The sequence below is a fragment of the Echinops telfairi genome, unplaced genomic scaffold, assembly GCF_000313985.2.
Source record: "Echinops telfairi isolate 266 unplaced genomic scaffold, ASM31398v2 ScPeMD7_2565;HRSCAF=3150, whole genome shotgun sequence".
NCBI lineage: Eukaryota > Metazoa > Chordata > Mammalia > Afrosoricida > Tenrecidae > Echinops > Echinops telfairi.
In genome coordinates, this window is record NW_022106463.1 from 7,939,172 (window position 1) to 7,959,830 (window position 20,659).

General features: G+C 53.7%; 1 protein-coding gene across 1 annotated transcript in view; it reads left to right on the forward strand.

The window, feature by feature from the left end:
• Nucleotides 1-336: 336 nt before the first annotated feature.
• The window catches only part of MTIF3 (mitochondrial translational initiation factor 3), a 58,362-nt gene continuing 38,039 nt past the window's right edge, over nt 337-20,659 (forward strand). The window contains 1 exon segment of the mRNA XM_045293993.1: nt 337-433. Within this exon segment, the coding sequence (XP_045149928.1) occupies nt 337-433 (97 nt within the window).

Here is a 20,659-nt window from a genome sequence, read left to right on the forward strand (position 1 = left end):
GGGCAGACAGCCTCATCTTCATACCATGTTCGTGGCAGCCTGAGTCACAGCAGCAAGAAGCTGGAAGTGCCCTGCGTGCCCGTCCGTGGCTGACTGGAGAGAGAGATGTTGTGCATGCACACGGCGGAGCTACACACAGCGTCGATGAACCTGGAGAGCATTATGCAGGGAGTGAAATTAGTCGATCACAAAGCAGCAAGCGTCGTGTGAGACCACTCATCACTTGTCAAGGAAAGGTTGACACACAGAAAGAAACCTTTGAAGGTGCCTGAGGGTGGGAGGGAAAGGGGAGGAAATCCCTGGCGAGAAGGAAGAGGCATTAACCCAACCCGGGCGATGCCGTGTAAGGAGGAGTCGGCACAGAACGCTCAAGGCAAAGGATGGCACTGGGAGGAGCCTGGCGACAAAGCAGCGGGGTCAGTGCTGCCGCAAGGTATCCTGCCATCAGAGCGGGGCAATCACCCAGGAGTGGGTGCATGCATAGACCCTCGAGCTGAACAGGGCTGGGAAGGCACGCACACATCCAGACAGCTCTCAGAGACCATTTGTACAAATGGATTTCTCTTGGCTGCACACAGATCCATGAGGACAGTTGAACCCACAAAGGACAGTGCTCTGACAATGTGTTAGCTGCTATCGAACCCCTTCTGGGGAACCCCAAGAGTATGGCCCCAGTCACCGTTCCAGTCTGGAACGGAAGTCAGACCCGTGGTAGAAGCATCAACTATTTGAGATCAAAGGGACATCATTCCGAAGGATTAGAAGAGAAGGAGGCTTGAGCCAGGAAACCCAGGGAGGAAGTGGGGTAGGGTAAGGAAACGGCAGGGGGTGCGTGGAAACAAGCTGTGAATCGTTGAATGGAAAACTGACCATCAGCCAACTCACAGTAATCAGTACATACTACCTTTCTGAAAGATGTTGTGTAAGTTTGGGTGGACTAGAGAAACATTCATGGATACTCATGTATAGGGAAGAGCTTTATATAAAGAGTAATTGTCCATGAAGAAAACATCCCAGCCCAGTCCAGATTAAGTCCATAAGTCTGATACCATATGCCCGAGACCAATCTATAAATTCCTCTTCAGACTCACGCAACACACGCAATGATGCTGAATGCAGGAAGATCTAAGGCCAGTTGGGTGGAAAGTCTTGTGGATCCAGTGGTGATAGAAGCATCTCAGCGCTGGTGTGGGTCTGCACGTGGCTCCTTCAGCTCTAGGGCTCTGGCTCTCTCAGTGTACCTCCATGTGGCTTGTCAACAAGAATGTCTCACAGGGCGAATAGAGAGTGTCTGTGTGTGTCTGGCCTCCAGTGAGCTATTCATCTCTGTGGCACCTCCAAACGAGGTCATCAAGCTACAACCTGATTGACAGGCTAGACTCCACCCCTTCACAAGTTGACAGCAGATTATGTAACTGCCACAGATGTGTTGACCTGAATGGAAGAAATACATAATTAACCAGGTGAAGCCTAAGTGGTGGTGGTGGTGGTGGTGGTGATGATGGGGATGCTGGTGGTACCGTCAAGTCTATTCTGACTCATGGAGACCCCACGTACCACACTGCCAGGCACTGCTCCATCCTCACAGTTATGGTGATGCATGAGCCCATTGTTGCAGCCACCATGCCAACCCGTCTCCAGGAGGCTCCTCCTCTTTGATGCTGACCCTCTGCTTGAGCAAGCACAATGTCCTAAACACACGTTGTTACTGCCCACCAGTTACACAAAACTTTAAATGCAGCGAGCAAACATCTGTCTTCTACTGAACAGTCAGTCCTTACAAACAAATCAAAGATCTTGCAGTTTCACATCTTTGGTCAATGAGTTCAAAGCACTGACATTTTTAGCAAGGTAGATCTCTGTAAGGAGCCCTGGCAGGTTGTGGATTGGGCTGCTAATCACAAGATTGGTGGTTCAAACCCATCAGCTGCTCTGAAGAAGAAAGGTGAGGCTGGCTGCTCTCCTAAAGACTACAGAGAGGGTTACCGGGAGTTAAAAGCACTGCACTGGCGTGGAGTCTTGTCTGTTTTGTCTGACCCAGACCTCACACCATTCTCCTGTGTGTGTCCTACTGTGGTGGCTTGTGTGTTGCTGTGATGCTGGAAGTTGTGCCCCAGGTGTTTCAAATGCCAGCAGAGTCACCGTGCTGGACAGGTTTCAGCAGAGCTTCCAGGCTAGGAACACACTGGGAAAAAGAGCCTGGTCACCCACTTCTAAGAGTTTACAAGCGGCAGCAGAATGCCCCCTCCCTGACTCAGACGGGAAGGTGAGCCCCTCGGCTTGAGAAGCACCCAAACTACAACAGGGGAAGAGCTACAGCCTCAAGTAGAGCAAACCTTCATAGTGTCGATGGAGCAAAACTTCCGGAACCTTCGTCTGCTGATGCGGCATGACTCAAAATGAGAAGAAACAACTTCAAACATCCATTGATCATTGGAACGGGGATTGATGGAACATCAAAGGGGAGGTTGCAGCACATGGAAGCAACACTGGGAGCACCCACTAATCTGTGTTAAGAAATTTGGGAGACCCTTACTTGGCCAACGGACAGGGAGAGATCTACATCTGTGCCCATTCCAAACAAGGGTGATCCAAAGGAACGGGGCCATTGTCTAATGACACCACTAATACCACATGCAAGGAAAGTTTTGCACAAAACCAGACTTACTGCCATCGAATTGATGTCGACTCACAGTGACCCTATAGGACAAGGCAGAACTGCCCCTGTGGGTTTCCGAGACTGTGCGTCTTTACAGGAGTAGAAAGTCCCGTCTTTCTCCCGAGGAGCGAGTGGTGGTTTCAAACTGTTGACCTTTCAGATTGCAGCCCAACACTTAACCACTATGCCACCAGTTTTGCTGAAGATAATCCCAAAACAGCTACAGAGTACATCCGGATGCAGGGAACTGCCAGAAATTCAAGCTGGATTCAGAAGAGGGTGTGGAAGTTGAGATATTATTGGTGATGTCAGATGGATCTTGGCAGAAAGCCCGGATTCCCAGAGAAATATCTACCTGTGTCTTATTGGCTAAGGAGAGTTGTTCAATTGATCAATGGATACAATGATGGTGAAAAATGGCAATTCCAGAACCCTTCATTGGTCCTGGCCTGGGCTTCACTTACCTGCCTCCATACCCTCTCACCCCTGGCCCCAGCCTGCCTCTGTGGGCTCCTCCCATCCTCCAGCTCAGCCTTCAACTTGCCCCTGCTCTTCACAGGCCAGCCGCCGCCCACAGCACTTGCTCTTGCAGCCCCTCTCCCACCCTATACCCTGGACTGCTGCTGCCAGTGGACACGGCCCCAGCCTCACGCATGCAGAGCAGAAGTGTTCCATAGGTTGCCGGGTATGTCTTCTGAGGGGCCTCTCAGTAGGTTCAACCCCCCAACTGTTGGACCGGTCATCAGGGCTTACCCTTAAAGCTAGCTGCGTGTTCCCGTCCTCAGACATTTCACCCTGCTTGACTCCACAACTGATACTCGGGAAGCAGCAGCCACGAGACCCGGTGGTGCATTGCATCGGGGAAGCTGCTGCACCAGCCCTCCTGAGCGTCTGCGAGACGGCAGGGATGTGACTTGGAGGACCGAGGTGTGCCGGCCTCCAGCCGTGGTGCTTCCAGTCACCTTGTGTGCATGTGAACGTTGGATGTTGAAGAAGGAAGACAGAAGAAAAATCGATGCGTCTGAGCTACAACGCTGGCAAGGCATACTGAAAGTACCGTGAACTGCCCCCAGGACAAGCAGATCTGTCTTAGGGAGGGGTGCGGCCAGCATGCTCCTTAGAGGCAAGGATGGTGTTGTCAGGAGAGACGGTCCCTGGAGAAGGACATCGCGCTGGGCACAGTAGTGGGGCAGCGAGAAACAGGCAGGCCCTCGACGAGATGGAGGGACACCGTGGCCGCGACGACGATGGGCTCCACCGTGGCCTTGATGGTGAGGGTGGCGTGGGGCCAGGCGGGGTTTGGCTCTGTCGCCCATAGGTTGCAGCGAGTTGGAGCCAATTGGATGCCGCCCAACCCTACGCCCCTGCAGAGCTCCTCATCCCACCTCTTGGCGTCTCCACCCTCGGCTCGCACCTCCACCGGAGTGCTGTGCTTCACGCGAGGTCAAGCTGAACCTGCCTCTTTCAGCCGGCACGACACCTCCTTTCTCTCCCCCCGCCCTGTCCCTGCGGAGGGGGCCATCTGGCACGAGGAGGGTGCGCGGGGCAGCACCACCATGGATGCCTTTCCATCCCGCGACGGAGGCTATGTCGTCTGAAATGGGAACGACGGAGGGCGTCGGTGAGGTGGAGAAGCTGGAGCCCCACCCACTGTTGGCAGGAACACACAGCGCTCCAGCTGTGGTGGGAAGAGGACACCGGCTCTTAGGAAGTCTGCCGGGGCTCCCTAGGCAAACACACAGGTGAAAGGTAGAGCGGTCATTGAGGTGAATCCCACTCACAACGACCCTCTCGATCGAGGGGAGCTTCTGCAGACAAGCTGTCAATCTGTCCGCGAGCAGAAAGCCTCCTCTTCCTCCTCAGAGCTGCTGGTGGGTTCGAACTGCTACCCCAGGGCCCGGTCCTGCCTTATGCCCAGTGATTCCCCTGGGCCCGCTGGTCGGTATCCACCGAGAGACCTAATGGAAGTGGCACACGCGCGGACAGTCGTCTGTCCTGGGGGAGGAAGATCAGGCTGTCTGGTCCTGTGCAGACTTACAGGCTCAGAAACCCACAGGGGCAGTCCTCTTCCAGGGCCGCTATGCATCTGAGCCATCTCAGTAAGGACTTTTTGTTTGTTTGTTTGTTTTTAATGTTCACCACGGCATCAAGCCCTAGAGACCTAGTGGTTACACACTGGCATGTGACCTGCACACGATCAGCAGTTTGAAACCACCAGCAGCTCCTTTGGAGAAAAACTGGGCATTCGACGGACACCCGTCAACAGTTACGGTCTCAGAAACCCACAGGGGCACTATGAGTCAGCACTGACTCCATGGCAGTGTGTGTGTGTGTGTGTCCCAGTGCTTACACATGAGGCTGCTGCAATCTGTAAGGTCAGCAGTTCGAAACCGCCAGCCCTCGACTTTCTCTTTACTCTACTCCCATAGAGATGTCCAGCCTTGGAAGCCCACAGGGCAGTTCTACTCTGTCCTGGAGGGGCGCTGTGAGTCGGAACGGACTTGGTGGCAGTGAGTGGATGAGCTGCTCCCCAGGAGACAGATGAGCCTTCTTACACCACAAAGACTGACAGGCCCGCAAACCCACAGGCAGCTCTACTCTGTCCTGGAGGGTTACTATGACTCTCACTCAGTGGCGATGAGTTTGGTTTTTGACCCTACTGGAAGTGTGAGCCCCATCTCTCATGGAATCATGACCAACAGGTGACCACCCTGACCCAAAGCTGGCCAGTCATGAGTAGTCTAAAGGGCAGAACAACTGTCCTATTTTCTCTTTGACCTGCTAGCAGGCTGGAGTCAGGCCCCTGACAGTGACTCCTGGGTGCACAGCACAGGAGGGACGCGTGTGGCATGTCCTCACGCCCTCTGGTGGCCACATGAGGTGTGACGCCAGTGTGGTGGCCTCCAGCCTGTTGGCCACCCTGTTCTTGGTTCAGGGGGGATGAGGGGGGTCCAGGACAGAACCTCCCTGCACACACAAGGGATATGGTATCACAGTGCTGTGCACCCGCCACTCACCTTGCTCGTATCCGTACCTCCATCTGGAGCGGATGCACCTGGGCCCGTGGGTGTGGTGTGCCCGGTTCGGGGGAGACCCCCATGGGAAGCCGTGCTCAGGGGCTTCCGGTAATTGTGCACCTTCCAAAAGATGTGCCCTGCCATTGGGGGTCCATCTCCTCTAAAGGATGTGCCTCTGATTAGAAGCTCTTGCCGGCTCTTCCGCCGTCTGGGCCTGCAATTACAGGAAATGAGCTGCATTTTTGCTCCCAGCTGACGTGGACGGCTGTGAATAGTTAATGGGACAAACAGGACAATTCTGTGTAATGCGGGTCTCCAACAGGACAGCATCCCTACGAGGTGAACCTTTCCTGGGTGCACCAGGCAGGGGGTGGAGGTAGGAGTGTCTGAGTCAGAATGGGATACCCCTTCTCACAAATGACTCGCCGTATCCTGGGCAGCAGGAAGGAAAGTGACCGAAAGGACCGACATGGTCTCTCCCTGTCACCTGGCAGGGCTGAGCGACCAGGACACTGTGGAGGGTTGACCTGAAGGGAAGCGGTCCGCAGAAGAGGAGATGGAGGCGGGAAGCCCGAATATGGCTTCTCTCCATCGGACATACTTCTCCAGCCAGGAGCCCGGATATCAATGCCTCCATTTAGATCCTTGCTCTGCCCCAGATGACCTGTGTGTCCTTTGGGCAAGTTGCTTAGCCTGCTTGACCATAAGGTTCCCGGGCTCTTTCATAGGGGCTGTGAGAGTCAGGGGTGCACCTTTCAAGCAGAGTCAATCTACTCTCCCGCCTGCTGCTGGTCTGCATTCCCCACAGCCTTGGGCACAGGCTCTGGTCTACCCAGTGCAACCGAGGGAACCCTGGTGGGTGTGTGTGTGCGCGTGGTTAGCATTCTCTGCTATTCACCAAAAGGTTTGAGCGTTCTAGGCACCTTGGAAGAAAGGTCTGACTGTCTCCTGAGAAAGCAGCTACTGAGGGCCCACGGGGCACAGTTTTATTCGGAGTCCACCCCACTGCCATTGGTGGAGGCCAGGCAGGAGGTGGCGGCAGCCATGGCTGCTGTAGTCCAGGCAGACACTCTCTCTCTCTCTCTCTCTCTCTCTCTCTCTCTCTCTCTCTCTCTCTCTCTCTCTCTCTCTCTCTCTCTCTCTCTCTGCCCCTGGGTTGGTGGTGTGCACAGCGTGGAGCTTTGAGGGATGGAGGCTGTGGTGACTCACCCACGCCTTTGAGCCTCAAAGTTACCTTCAAGTCTATCGATTGCCTTTGGGCCAATCCCTAGAACTGACCCAGGGTTTCCAAGGCTGGATTCTTCAAGGACGCAGACTGCCCGTCTTCCTCCCTCACAGCAGGGGATGGGTTCGAAACACTGACTTTTCAATGACCGGCTGAGTGCTTAGCCATTGTGCCACCAGGGCACCTCTGCAAGTCAGACAATTGCTTACTTATGGTCATGGAATCGATTCTGACTCAGCAACTTTCTAGGATCAAGTCGAACTGCCCCTGTGGGCTTCTGAGACGGGAACTCTTTATGGGAGCAGACAGCCTTGTCTCTCTCCCTCTGAGCAGCCGGTGGGTTTGAACCGCTGGCCCTGTGGTTAGCAGTTGAGTGCATAGTCCACTAAACCAGCAGGCCTCTAAGTCACGATCCTCTAGCTTCGTTTGTAAAGGAGGTTTTCCTTCGGCGTTGTGTTCTCTCGCCAGAGTTATTTGTGAGCAGTTTCGGCAGAAACTCCAAAGGTCGAACTGGCGCTGTGTGCTGGTCAATCAGTAATGGATCATGTGGCACGCATTCTCTCTGCAGACACGCATTCTTTCCTAGTGATAAGCTGGAGCCGAAGAAGCGGTTAACCCAGTCAGCTACTAACCGCAGGGTCATCTATCTGAGCCCAACCGAAACTCAGCTGGAGAGAGTTGTGGCAACCTATGTCATCAAACATCAATCCTGGAACCCGCAGGGGGCAGGGCAGGCCTGCTGCCTCCCAAAGGGTCGCTATGGGTGAGAATCGGCTGGGCCCGATGCGTGTGCTTCAGGTATAAGAGTCTGTAAAGGGCCTTCCTTCTCTGGGATTTTTGTGACCCTGGGATGGAAATGTTACTTCGATGTGCCGACTTGTTGGGCCCCCAGGCAGAAGCCCACCTAAGGAAGTCAAGGGACCCCACTCAGCCAAGTCCACACCAGCAGCTCAGAGCCCTGAGCATTGAATGCCAGGCCCCATGTCCATCAGAAGCCAGGGGCCTGCGGGTCCAAAGTCCAGGCGGCTCAGTCTGTGGAGGTGCGGCTGTTGCTGGTTGCCATCTGGTCAGCTCCGCCCCGTGGTCAATGGGATGTTTTGCACAAGGAAAGGCGCATTGCCTGGACCCTGCTGTCTTCGTGACCCCTGGTATGTGTGGCGAGTCCAGCCCTCTCCTAGAGAGTTTGCCCAGTTTCGCTGACCCTCTACGGTACCACACAAGATACCCCTTCCAGGCAGCTCTGATCACTCCTGAGCGGGTGGTCAGGATGAGAGAGTGATGTCTCGCCATTCTGGCTTCTATGGGGCATCCTGGCTGCCCATCGTCAGCAACTGGTTGGCTCCTTCTTCTGGCCCACTGCCCCTTCCTGGAGTCAAGTCCAATGCATAGCCACCCTGTCCTGGGTTTCCAAGGCTGCACATCTTTACAGGAGTAGACAGCCTCACCTTTCTCCCATGAGGCGGCTGGGGGCTTTGAATCACCAGCCATGCAGTTGGCAGTCGCAGGCCTACCCAACTTCCTTCTGAAGTCTCTTTTCCCCATATGGAAGTACCCCATCTCTTTTCCCCATATGGAAGTACCCTATCTCTTTTACTCATATGGAAGTACATGCTCATTCTCATGAGAGGGACCGATGAGGCACACCTGTTCTTACCTTGCTTCTGTTCTGGCCACTGTGGGATTCTCAGTCTTGCTGCCCACGAGTCCACAGGACACAGGAAGGCCAACCCCCTGCCTTGGAGTTGATTTAGACACAGAACAAACCCAAAGGCCAGTTCTCCTATGCCTCTGGCTGGCTGGCTGGGGAGAAAGATATGCAACCTGGGGAACAGAACGGAAGGCAAAGCAGCCGGTGCCCCAGAAGTACAGAGAGGTGTCTGGGCATGGCTTTGGAAGAGGGGCGATCAGCGCAGTGCTTAATCCATTGTGTCATCAGGGCTCAAACGCATGGTGACCCTCTAGGCCTGGGGAGGACTGCTCCTGTGAGTTTATGAGACTGTAACTCTTTACAGGAATAGAAAACCTGGTCTTTCTCACAAGGAGCAGCAGGTGGTTTTGAACTGCTGGCCTTGCAGTTAACAGCCCAAGGTGTCCACTAGGCCACCAGGGCTCCTTATCAGTAGCTGAGGCAACACTATTTTGATCCCTAATTATGTTCTAGAGAAATATCCTAGAGAGCCTACCGTCTTGGGACCCTTGTTAAAAGTTCTTCATTGCACATAAGGAGCCCTGGTGGCTCGGTGGGTTCAGCATTGGGCTGCTAAACGCAAGGTCAGCAGATCGAAGCCAGTAGCCGATCTGAGGGAGAAAGATGAGGCTGTCTACTCCCATAGAGTGACCGTCTCAGAAACCCACAGGGCAGTTCCATCCTGTCCTGTCCTGTAGGGCTGCTGAGTTGGCATCGGCTGGCCAGCGGGGAGTGGTTAAGTCCTCTGCTATTCATGGTAGGGTCTCCCCCACCCCCACCCCACCCCCAGCAGCTGGGATGGAGAGAGACAAACTGCCGCAAACTCACTGAGGTCAATAGTCTTCTCCACACTCTTGGCATGAGGATTCGGACAGTGGTTTTTTTCAGGTTTTAGTGAGTCTTTCAATATTTTGGCAATCCATCCTCTCTGGGTGACACAAACCCCAAACCAAGCCCCGACTCAGAGCAGCCCTGCAGGGCACCAGTGAGCCGCCCCATACAGTTCCCAAGGCTGTCATCTGTATGTGACCAGGCAGCCTCATCTTTCCCCCTCGGAGCAGCTTGTGGGCTCAAACCACCGACCTCTCCGTTAGCAGTGAGAGCTTAACCCCATCACCGCCAGGGCTCCTCACCCAAGCTTCCCCAGTGAAGAAGAGGCAAGGCGGGGGCGGGACAGCTGTTCCCTTCCTACTGTGGTCATAGCCTTAATTTTAAAGATCTTCCCTCTTTCCCAAGTTCCCTGGAGCTCAACCATTGGCATCTGGTCAGTTCCCACTCACAGTGACTGCAGAAGGCAGAGAACTGTCCCTGTGGGCTCCTGAGACTGTCACTCTTTGAGAGCAGACAGCCTCCTTTCCACCCTCTTCGAGGCTAGAGGTTTTGAACTGCTGACCTTGCGGTTGGCAACCCAGTGTAGAACCCGCTACACGGCTGGGGCTTCTAACTTTTGCTCATTGCACCCCCGTTCATCCGCTCCCGCTCCCTCCTGGCACAGGCTTCCTAACCGTTGAAATGGAGGTTTCTAATGGGACTTGCAGCGCACTGTACTTAGAGAGGCTTGGGCGGGCACTACTGTAATTATTCAATTGCCTAATTCCATTTATCTCCCATGATCCATTATGCAGCGCCGGCAGGCCGCGTCCTCCTCTGCAGACACATAACCTGCTCTAATGGACTGGGGGTGCCGCCAACCAAATGGACCGCGGGATTCAGCGGGCATCTAATTCCCCTAAACCATCTCTCTCGCCATGAATAGGGAAGGCGGACACACTTTCTGTTTTAGGACCAATATGTTCTGCATGGCTCTTCTGCTACATCCCGTAACTAGCACCGTGTCCTTCAGCCCTCCCCCAAGTTGTGCTCCCAGGACTCAAAAAACAGACCCCCTGCCACCACAGCGATTCCGACTCGGAGCCCCAGCTCCACAAGGTGCTGGAAGAGGCATCTCGGAAAATCCATTTGCCTTTTATCTGGGGAGAAAAGGAAAGATCTCTCTGTGTGTGTGTGTGTGTGTCTGTCTTGCTCATGGAAAGGGGAAGTTCTTTAAGTTGTGATTTGTGACTTCCAACTTCTGTAGGCCAAGCGTGTTTTGGGGGGACCTTGGAGTTTGATTGCTGATCCCAGCGTCGTTTCTCAGCTAGCTGCTCCCGTAAAGACTGAAAAGCTTTGGAGACCCTCTGCTGGGTTCCCGTGAGTCAGAGTCAAACCCCAGGAGCTCTGACCAACTGGTGGCTTCCTAATTGAGCTCTTCACCACACAGCCGTGGTGTGAGGGGTCCACGGAGAAAGACAGAGCTGTCTACACCCTCAGAGAGCTCCAGTCTCAGAAAGCCACAGGGGCAGCTCTGCCCTGTCCTATTGGGTCCCTGTGAGTCGGCATGGACTCTACGGCAGTGGGTTTGGGTTTAGCTGTGGTTTCAGAGGCACTTTGGAAGAAAGGCCCATCGATGTGCCCCTTCTGGAGCTGGACAGTGCAGGACAATGGGCACTGACAACGGCAGGCTCTTGATGACCTGGTAGCCATGGCACCACAGCGGGCAACGTGGTAAGGAGGCCAAAAAACAAAGCCAAAGAGACCCAAACTCAATCCTGACTCTCAGCGACCCTTATTATAAGAGAGGGTAGAACTGCTCCTGTGGGTTTCCGAGAGTGTAACCCTTTATGGGAGTGGAAAACGTTATCTTTCTCTCTAGGAGCTGCTGGTGGGTTAGAACTACTGACCTTGTTAGCAGCCAAAGCATCACCCACAATGCCACCTGGGCTCTGCAGTCAGGAGACAGATGAGGGAAAACACGAGAAGACTGATGTTGTGGTCTCTCCCCGTCTATGGGGACATAAAGACAAAGATTTGGAACCCAGGAAGACTAATTCTAGGTATTGTCTTTTGTAGAAACTTGATAATGCCATTCATTTATCTTAATGTCCCGCTGCATTGTTGTGAATAGTAAAATTAGCTAAAACTGCCCTGCTTGTAAGAGTTTTTGTGGGATCAGTAGCCCTGACACTTGTTCCACACACTCTAGGCCAACACACTCTAACAAACGTCTCTGTTGGCCGCAATGAAATGCACCGGCATGTTAAATCGCAATCTCTTGGGTGAACTGCCGCAGGAAGCTCAAGTGGGAATGGCGTGAAAAGGGAGGAGCGTTGGTTCCTCATGTGTTTATCCCAGCCTAGGCTCTCCCCAAGGAGCCCTGGTGGCACTGCGAATCAGGCACCGGGCTGCTAACTGCCAGTTTGGTGGTTTGAACCCACCAGCTGCCGGCCCTTGGGAGAAAGATGAGGCTGTCTGCTCCCACACAGATTGACAAGGCCACAGAAACCCTGTCTAGAGAGGGCTGAAACATAATAAAAGAAAAGCAGCCCTCCAGCCACGTGTCCTCCAGATGCGACTCTCTGGAGGGTTTCTGAGGCAGCACGTCTTCATGGGAGCAGAGAACTTCGATTTTCCCCCCCAGCAGCAGCTGGGGCTGAACCAGACAAGGGGGCTTCAGAAAGCTCGTGGAAAAATTCCACTATCCTCAAATTCTGTATTTCCACAAGCCTTTGGGCATCCTCTTGTAAAAGACAGGCGTCCCAGTGGTGTGGTGGTTACTCGTTGGGCTGCGATCCTCAAGGTCCGCAGTTCAAAACCACCAGCCCCTTCAAGGGAGGAAAACAGAGTCTTCTACGTCTCTAAAGAGTAACCGTCTTGGACGCCCACAAGGGCAGCTGTAGCCGGTCCTACAGGGTCTCTGTGAGTCAGCAGTGAGGTTTTCCTTTTTGTGGCAGATGGGATCCACTAGCCAGGAAGCAGGGACAGGAGAATGACAAGCTGTACAGAGGCCGTCAAGGAACCCCAGGTCCACAGATGCCGGGAACAGACGCCCCAGAATCTCCCAAACTGTGAGAAAATATATTTGTTTGTCAAAGCCCCCCACTTGTCTCACTTCCGATGTGGCAGCACTGGAGATATCAGCCATGGGGGGGTTTCACCTTTACCAGAACATGAAAAACATTTGCATTTCTTTAAGATTCCATTAGACGTAATGAGGCCCAGGCCCAGGTACTGGGAAGCCGCCCACGACCCAGGTTTTTCTGCCGCGCTCTCTCCCAGGCACAGCCCACAGGCCTGCTGCTTCCGACCGACTTGTTTTTCCTGCAGGATGGTCTCTGTTTGCAGAATGTTAATAGCTGGCGGAATAGGGATGGGCTCTGTGGTTCCACTTGAAATATAGAAAAATGGCCCAGACATTAAAACAGATAAAAGGGAAAAGGGCAGTAATGAATTTAGAGGAAAATGAGCAGTAATAGCCCTAGCATTACTTAAGCTCCACATCAGAAATCATTGGAAATCTGTCAAGCACACCAAATTATCTACTCGTCGGCTGCCTCGGGACCCTCGGCGAGCCATCCAAAACCAGCCAAAGCAAGACAATTTAAGCTAATTTTACTATTTATAACAATAGAGCGGACCATTAAGATAAATTAACGTCATTATCAAGTTTCTATGAAAAATGACAAACACCGCTCTTCGGCGCGGCTTCCAGGCTGTTGACGATAATGAAATGGGCTGTACAGGGAGTAAGGGGAACACTCTAAGTAATTATTTTCTAGTAGCCTGTTTGTTTCCTACCCACTCACTTGCTTTCACCACAATTAGTTCCGTACACAATATGGTGGGAACGAAACAGTCAACACGAGGCAGCATTAGGACTAATTGGGCCATTAGGAGACAGTTCCCAGCCTTTCCGTCCCACCGAGAGCGGGGATAAACAGACCACAATGAGGGCACTATGCCGGCACGCATTGTTTTAATTTAAAGGCGCTCCAACTGGGACAATGGATCCTATAGATGAAAAATAAAGCTCCGCTCTGTAAGACCCTCAGGCGAGATGGAGGGTCCCCACTGGATGGTATTGGGGTGCGTGAGCCTCACTGGCCCCTCCTCAGGGGAGGCCACTCTGGGTTTAGACTTTGGGACGGACACCCCTTGGCTTGGAGGAGGACCCCCTTCCCCCCAGCCTAGAGGAGTGAGGAAGACTCACAGAATGGGGTCTTTGGAATGCTACCCTGCCAGAGAGAACTCACAGAACTCACGGCCCCGTGGCGCGCCGGGGGAACATCACCGTGGCTGGCGGTTCAAACCTCCCCTCTGCTCTGCTCCCGGGGAGACCACAGCTTAGAAAACCCTGCAGCGCAGTGGCTCTCTGTCATGCGTCCCCCTCCATGAGCCGGGCACCCAACCACAATGCCAAGTGGACATGAAGTCAGGAGGCCTGCTGTGGCATGGCTAGTCCCTGGGGGGCTTCAACAATTCGTGGAAAGAAATGGAATGAAAAGATCATGGAATTTCCCCCCGAACTTTATTTTTTCTCACGTCTCTCTCTCTCTCTCTCACACACACACATATATATATTTATTTCCCAGTGTCTATACAAGCTGTGTTACACCGACTGGCTTTCCAAGACCAACCTCACCCTCAAAGTCCGCTCCTAGGAAAGACCTAGATGGCTATCAGTCTTACAAATGGCATGAACGAATGGGGCGCAAACTCAAGTTCATTGTGACCAGTCAGCAGCATGTAGGCATGAAAATACAAGGATACCTGTGGCCGGTCAGCCACGCTTAAGGACGCAGAGCATTCTGAACAGTCTGAGGTTTTGGGCCAAGGCCCCACATCCCACTCACTTTTCAAATCCCTCCTCAGAGGCCGGTCACCAAGGGACAATCACTGCCAAGTTCCACTTACCCGAAATGTCCAAGCCGGGCCTGGCCTAGTCTCACATCCTTTGGACACGTTGTCACGAGAAGGATTCCAGCCTTGGTAAAGCGGAGGGGCAGCAAAACAAGAGGCGGGCCCTCCAGGAGATGGACGGATGCCGTGGCTGTGACAATGGGTGGAGGCACGGGAACAATGTGAGGCTGGTGCAGGAGCAGGCAGTGTTTCACTCTGTTGGGCACGGGGTCACGATGGGTCAGAATCCACTCGAAGGTACCTCCTGACAACATAGCAAGGCAGGTGGACAGACAGGGGTCAATGTTAGCTAGTGGCCAGCAGAGTGGGCGGCAGTGGGAGAAAGGAGTCACTCACGGGTCAGGGGGACCTGCATTCTGCTCAGGCTGAGGGGAAGACTGGGGACAGGTTAAGGGTGATGGGGACAACATGCCGAGTAGCATGAACGTTGCCCACAGTACGTGTGAAGATGTCGAGAGTGGGAACCGCTGGGCACAGGGAGGTTCACTGCGAGAGTTGCGGTGCTGGTGGGGTGCTGTCCACTTGGTCCCGACGCATGGCCCCACTCCATGAAAAAGCCCAACCAAAGACCAACCTGTGGGGCTGAGGCTGCCACCCTCCTACCCCTGCCTCTTTCTCTGGGTCCTTCTGGGTCGCCCTAAGCGGGCAGTTGCTGCTGCTGCTGGCTGCTGGCTCACTGTCTTAAAGGCAAATGACTCCGAGACCGTCCACACACCGCAGACTGGTCGGCCACCAGCCAGGGAGGGGTTTGTCAGAAGCAACCACGCCGTCCCACTCTCTGAGACAGCGGTTCTCAGCTTTCCTCAGGCCGCGACCCTCTCATACAGTTCCTCCTGTGGGGGTGACCCCCAACCACAAGATTATGTTCGTTGCTACTTCAGCACTGTCATTTTGCTACCGCTACGAATCATAATGTAAATATCTGCTAGGCAGGATGCATTGTCGTTATTACAAAACATCATGAAAGCATAGTGATGAATCACAAAACAATGTCATCATATATTATGAAATAGTTATTTCTGATGACAAATAAATGAAATGTTGTCTTGAAGCATGGTGTCGCCTGGCTAAGTCTTCACACAGGGTCCTCATAGGTGGGCCTATCTGCATGTGGGCGGACCTTCCTGGAAACGGATAGAGGAGCGGGGTCTCGGTTCCTAAGACCATCAGAAATATGTGTTTTCTGAGGGTCTTAGGCGACCCTGTGAAAAGGTCATTGGACCCCCAAAGGGGTCCCGACCCACAGGTTGAGAACCGCTGCTCTGAGCTATGGTGTGCATTTACGAGGGCTGGGTAACTCTGGGAATTTGCCAGGCTGCCCAAGATGGCAGGGAGCCCTGGTGGCGAGGTGGGCCACATGGGAGAAGGAGGCAGCAGTGGACACATGCAGCCTGGGGAACCCAAGGGCCACTTCCATGCCGTGCTGCGGGGTCGCTGGGGATTGGGATGGACAGGGTAGCCGTGGATTGGGCTGGGTTGGGTTGGGTTTCAAGACAGTTCACAGCTCCCACCCCCACCCCCACCCCCAGGGTCATGTTGCTTTCAGTTAGGACCGATCCTCTGAGAGCACCAGGTGGGCCTCTCTCCTCCCCGCTGCAGGTGCTCGGCACTGCCTCTGACAGCCCCTGGGCTCTTTGGGTAGCAGACACGTTCCCTAAGTCACCAGGGAACTTCCAGGAGAAAGAGGGCCTGGGGAGGGGAGGGCCACCGAGGCTCCGGTGTGCACTGGACGATGGAGGCAGGGTCTCCGCTCTGCACTGGCTTCGCCAAGTGTCTCTGCGCCACCAAACCAGCCAGTCCGTCGGGCACAGAGCGACCTACCTGTAGGACAGAGCAGAACTTCATGGAAAGGCACCCCAAACCCAAAACTTGCCGCCACCGCTCACAGCGCCCCCTTGTGGGTCCCCTCACCATCATGGAGTCAGTGTGACTCCTACCCCCCAACCCCCCCATGGGTTTCTGAGGTTGTAATTGTTGACGGGAGTAGAAAGCCCAGTTTTTCTCCTTCAGAGCTGCTGTTGGTTTCGAACTGCCGACCGCGCGGATTGCAGCCTAACTCGTAACCACTATGCCACCAGGGCTCCTAATGGGAAGGCAATGAGTCCTGAAATTCCCACAGGCACTGCAATCCCCTATCTCTGCAGTCCTCGGCGTCCCTTCTGTAAGGAAACCAGGGCAGGTCTCTCTTCCTTTTTAAGAAAACAGATTGTGTCTTGGGCGAAGGTTTACTCAGCAGATCCGTTTTCCCCTGGACTACTCAGACATACCCGTATATACTCGAGTATAAGCCGACTTTTCCCAGCACGTTTTCTATGCAGTTTTTGTGGTGAAATTCGGTGCCTCGGCAGATACCCAGTCGGCTTGTACTCGAGTACACACGGTGTTTCGTTTCTTGTCATTGGGGTCATGCCCATATTGTAACATCACACATCCTACTTCCGACCTGTGTTTCTGGATGCCCTTCCTCCTTCCCTCCGAACTTTGACCTTCAGGGAATGCTATCCTTTTGACCTTGAAGGACTGGTTTTTCTCATGTGGGAACTGCCTTGTGTTCCTGTTCTTAGAAACCTGTCTGTGACTGAGCAGATGTTCCCTGTTGCTTTTATGATTGGGGGTTTGGTCCACAGGCTCCTCCCAGTCTACCTGGGGCCCTTCGGAGCAGTCAGCGGTGCCTGCCAGGTACCCCCTAGGTCTTCAGGGCTCAATTTCCCTTTTCGCCTCCCACAGAACCTAAAGTAGAGCTGGTATTTAATCAATACACGCTCTTCCAAAGATCAGGCTATGTATGGGTTTTCTAAAATCCAGGTGAACCACCGACCTGGAAGGAGGAGAGGGTTGGGGGCTTCCTGGGAATGTGGACCCCGCTTGGCTCCTGACAGTCTGTGCTTGTGCCCGCCATTGAGCTGGCTCCAGCGCATGCCCAGCCCCATGCACTGTGGGATCAGATCCCTGGGACGCACTGGCCAGGTTTTGGAAGTGGGTCACCACGCCTTTCTTCCGGGTCTGTCCTGAGCCCTGTGGGGACCTGCTCTCCTCCTAGCGACACGCAAGCCCCCACTGGTGGCCGTGCCTAAGGGACACGGATTGAGAATCGAACCTGGGTCCCCACCTGGAAGGAGAGAATTCCACACTTAGGGAGGAGCTCTTTCAAGAGGGGAGTCCCTCTTTGCGTCTCTACTCTGTGCTGTTATGGTCTCTACTCACACAAGGACCCTCGAGGAACCTGGTTCGACTCCACCCCCTGTGTCTCTGGAAAGCTCAGAGACTTGAATCCAGAAACTTCATCCCAGAAACCTCCGGGCCTGACTTCAAAGATCTCCCTGCTCTACGCCGACCTGGGTGGGCCCAGGCAATTTGTAAAATTGCAAATAATGATTTTTCAGGATGAAGGTTTCTGGGCAAAATAATATGGTGAGTTAATTATATCCACCATTCAAACGGCGGTCACAGTCATAATAAACCCCAGCCTCCCAAAGTTCAGCACGCTCTGGAGAATTACCGTAATTATTCACCATGCCCCCACCCCCGGGGGTGTCACTTCCTGACTCCTGCTTCCAGATGAGGAAGCAAGAGAACCCAAGCCGAAAGGTCAGGGAACAAGCTGGAAGTTTTGCTTCCTCGCTTTTCAAGGCCTCCGGGTGCTGAGCGGTCCCTGGTGGTGCACATGGTTAAGCACGGTTGTTTTCCATCGCTCACAGGTCGGCTTCAACTCCCGCAGCATCCGTGTGCAGTCAGACTGTGCTTCCTTACGCTGTCAGGCTTGGTCCTTTGGGAAGCAGATCGCCGGGCTGCCCTTCTGAGGCAGCTCTGGATGGATTTGAACATTCAACCTTCCCGCTCATCATAGAGCACTGAGCCTTTGATGCCAGCAACACAGAGAGAGAGAGAGAAACAAAACTCACTGCCATCAAGTCAATTCGGACTCACGGTGACCCTACAGGGCAGGGTAGAACTGCCCCTGTGGGTTTCCAAGGCTGTCAATCTTTACGGGAGCACACAGCCTCATCTTTCCCTTGCAGAGCAGCCTGGTGGCTTTGAACTGCTGACCTTGGTTAGCAGCTCAACGTGTGACCCACGGCTCTACCTGGGACTCATGAACAAACGGTTTAAGTGTGAGGCAAGAAACAGAAAGGTCGGAAGTTCAAACCTGCCCAGAGACACTGCTTTCTGGAGGTCCCAGTCTTGAAAACTCCCAGGAGCAGTCAGTCCCTCGATGTTACTGAACTGTCCGTGTGGAGAAGGTCGGCAGGAGGGTATGTTCTAGGGTGCATCTTCCCAGCAACGAAGGACACAAGAAAGGTGGCGAGAACTCGTGACCCATAGCCACGGCAGATGCCGAACCCAGGCTCAGAGCACCTGAGAGGCTCTGTGCTGCGTGAAGGCCAGCTGGGTGCGGACATGCTGCTTCTCAGTCAGGCCCTGGTGGGCTGCTTACCCCTGCTGGTAAGCGGACAGAATGCCAGCTCTGTCACTTCCTCGCCATGCTGTAAAGCCCTGGCACCTAGGCTTCCCCAGCAGCACAAAACCCTGAGCCTCCTTTCGGAACTCAATAGATTAAGCACTGGGAGGCTAACCTCAAGGTCAGAGGTTCAAACCCGTAGGCCGCTCCTTGTGAAAGACAAGACTGTCTGCTCCTGTAACAATGGATAGCGTTGGCAACCCTTTGGAGCTGTGCTACTCTGGCCTGGAGGGTCACCATGAGTCGGAATAGACTCATGGGCAGTGGGCTTGGCTCTTGGGTCTGGGGCCCTGGGGCCAGCGGAGATAAATGCATGCATGCCTGGCCCAGCCCACCCCTGTCCTTTTCTGATCCAACAGCCTGGTTCCAGGGCTTCCAGGGTCATTTCTGAGCCAAGGCAACCTCATTCTATAAAAATCACCCTGGCTTTTACCGCTCTTTACGGGGAGGAAATAGGCTAATGCATGTGTATCAGTCGTATAATCTGCCTGTAATGGACCCAAATTGCAGTTTTAAAACCTAAACTATGAACTTGAACTCCCAGCACACATAGCCAGGAACAGCATCCTCTCTTCTTATGCTTTCAGTGAACATTCAGACCAAGAAACCTCTGGGTGTTTCCCTCCACATAGCTGGTCTGGAGACAGCAGGGACAGGCCCCACAATTGGTCTCTACTTCCCTGCAACAAGCCAGGAGCAGGAGGAAGTGGAGTGTGTGGTTAATCGCCTCCGACCAAGGACAACTACCTCCTTTGCCCCGAGACCAGAAGTGGGTGGTGCCAGGCCTAGCAGGACTGATGTTTTGATCAAAGAATCTACAGAAGAATCTTGATCAAAGAGGGGGGAAACACAGGATAGAATTGCCAGCTTTCACAGAGTCTGGATGTACCCCTGCAATGATTTACTGCCCCAAGACAAACTTTCAACCTTCAGCCAAAAATACTCCCTGAGGTCTTCTTAAAACCAAACAGAAGTTTAACTTAGCTATTAAAAAACGGGGATCTTGAGTGTCACACTCCTAAGATCAATCTATATGAGAGGACCCAGGAGCCTAGTGCATAGTGGTTACCATTGGGCTGCTAACCACAAGGTCGGCAGTTCAAAACCACCAACTGCTCTGTGAGAGAACGATGACACTTTCTATTCCTATAAAGAGCTCCAGTCTCCGAAAGTCACATGGGCCCTGACTGTATACGCTGTCCTATGGGGCTATGAAGCGTTGGAACTGACTTGATGGCCGTGTATTTATATGAGATGGAGTTGGGAACAGCAGCTGGAGAGATTAAATGGGACCCTTCCAGGGCAGTGAGTTTGTGTTAGCCGGGGAGGAGCAGCTGGGAGAAGGAGGGAGAGAATGGTTGCCCAACTGGGAGAATTCCTCCAGTGACCCTGATGTAGACCTGAACGGCAAGCGCGTCCCTGCGCCCCTGATGTACGATCCGAACATGCAATCAATCTGTGCTCTGTTGTGTGTGTTCTCAATAGGAACCATCGCATAGAGGACCGGACCGCAGAGCCTGGGTCTGGGACTGCTCCCTCCACGGTGCCTGCTCGGCCGACAGGCAGGCAGTAGGGAAAGGCAACCACCTGTGCTGGCTTCAGGACTGGTGACGGAGGCGCAAACCCGTTCCTCCGTGGGCGGAGGGTGTGGCAGCCTGTTTCTCTAGAGAGGGACAGCCTTGGAAACCCCGTGGCGGCAGATCTACTGGGTCTCAATAGGCGGTGTTAACTAGGAATCAACTCACAGGCACTGGGTTTAGATTGCTGTGCGTTGAGTAGAAAAGGCAGTACTAATAAGTTTGGGGGACAAGGGAATGAGAAGATTGTGGGATTTCCCCCCTTGGAGCTCCTGTCCCATTGATACCAAATGCACTCT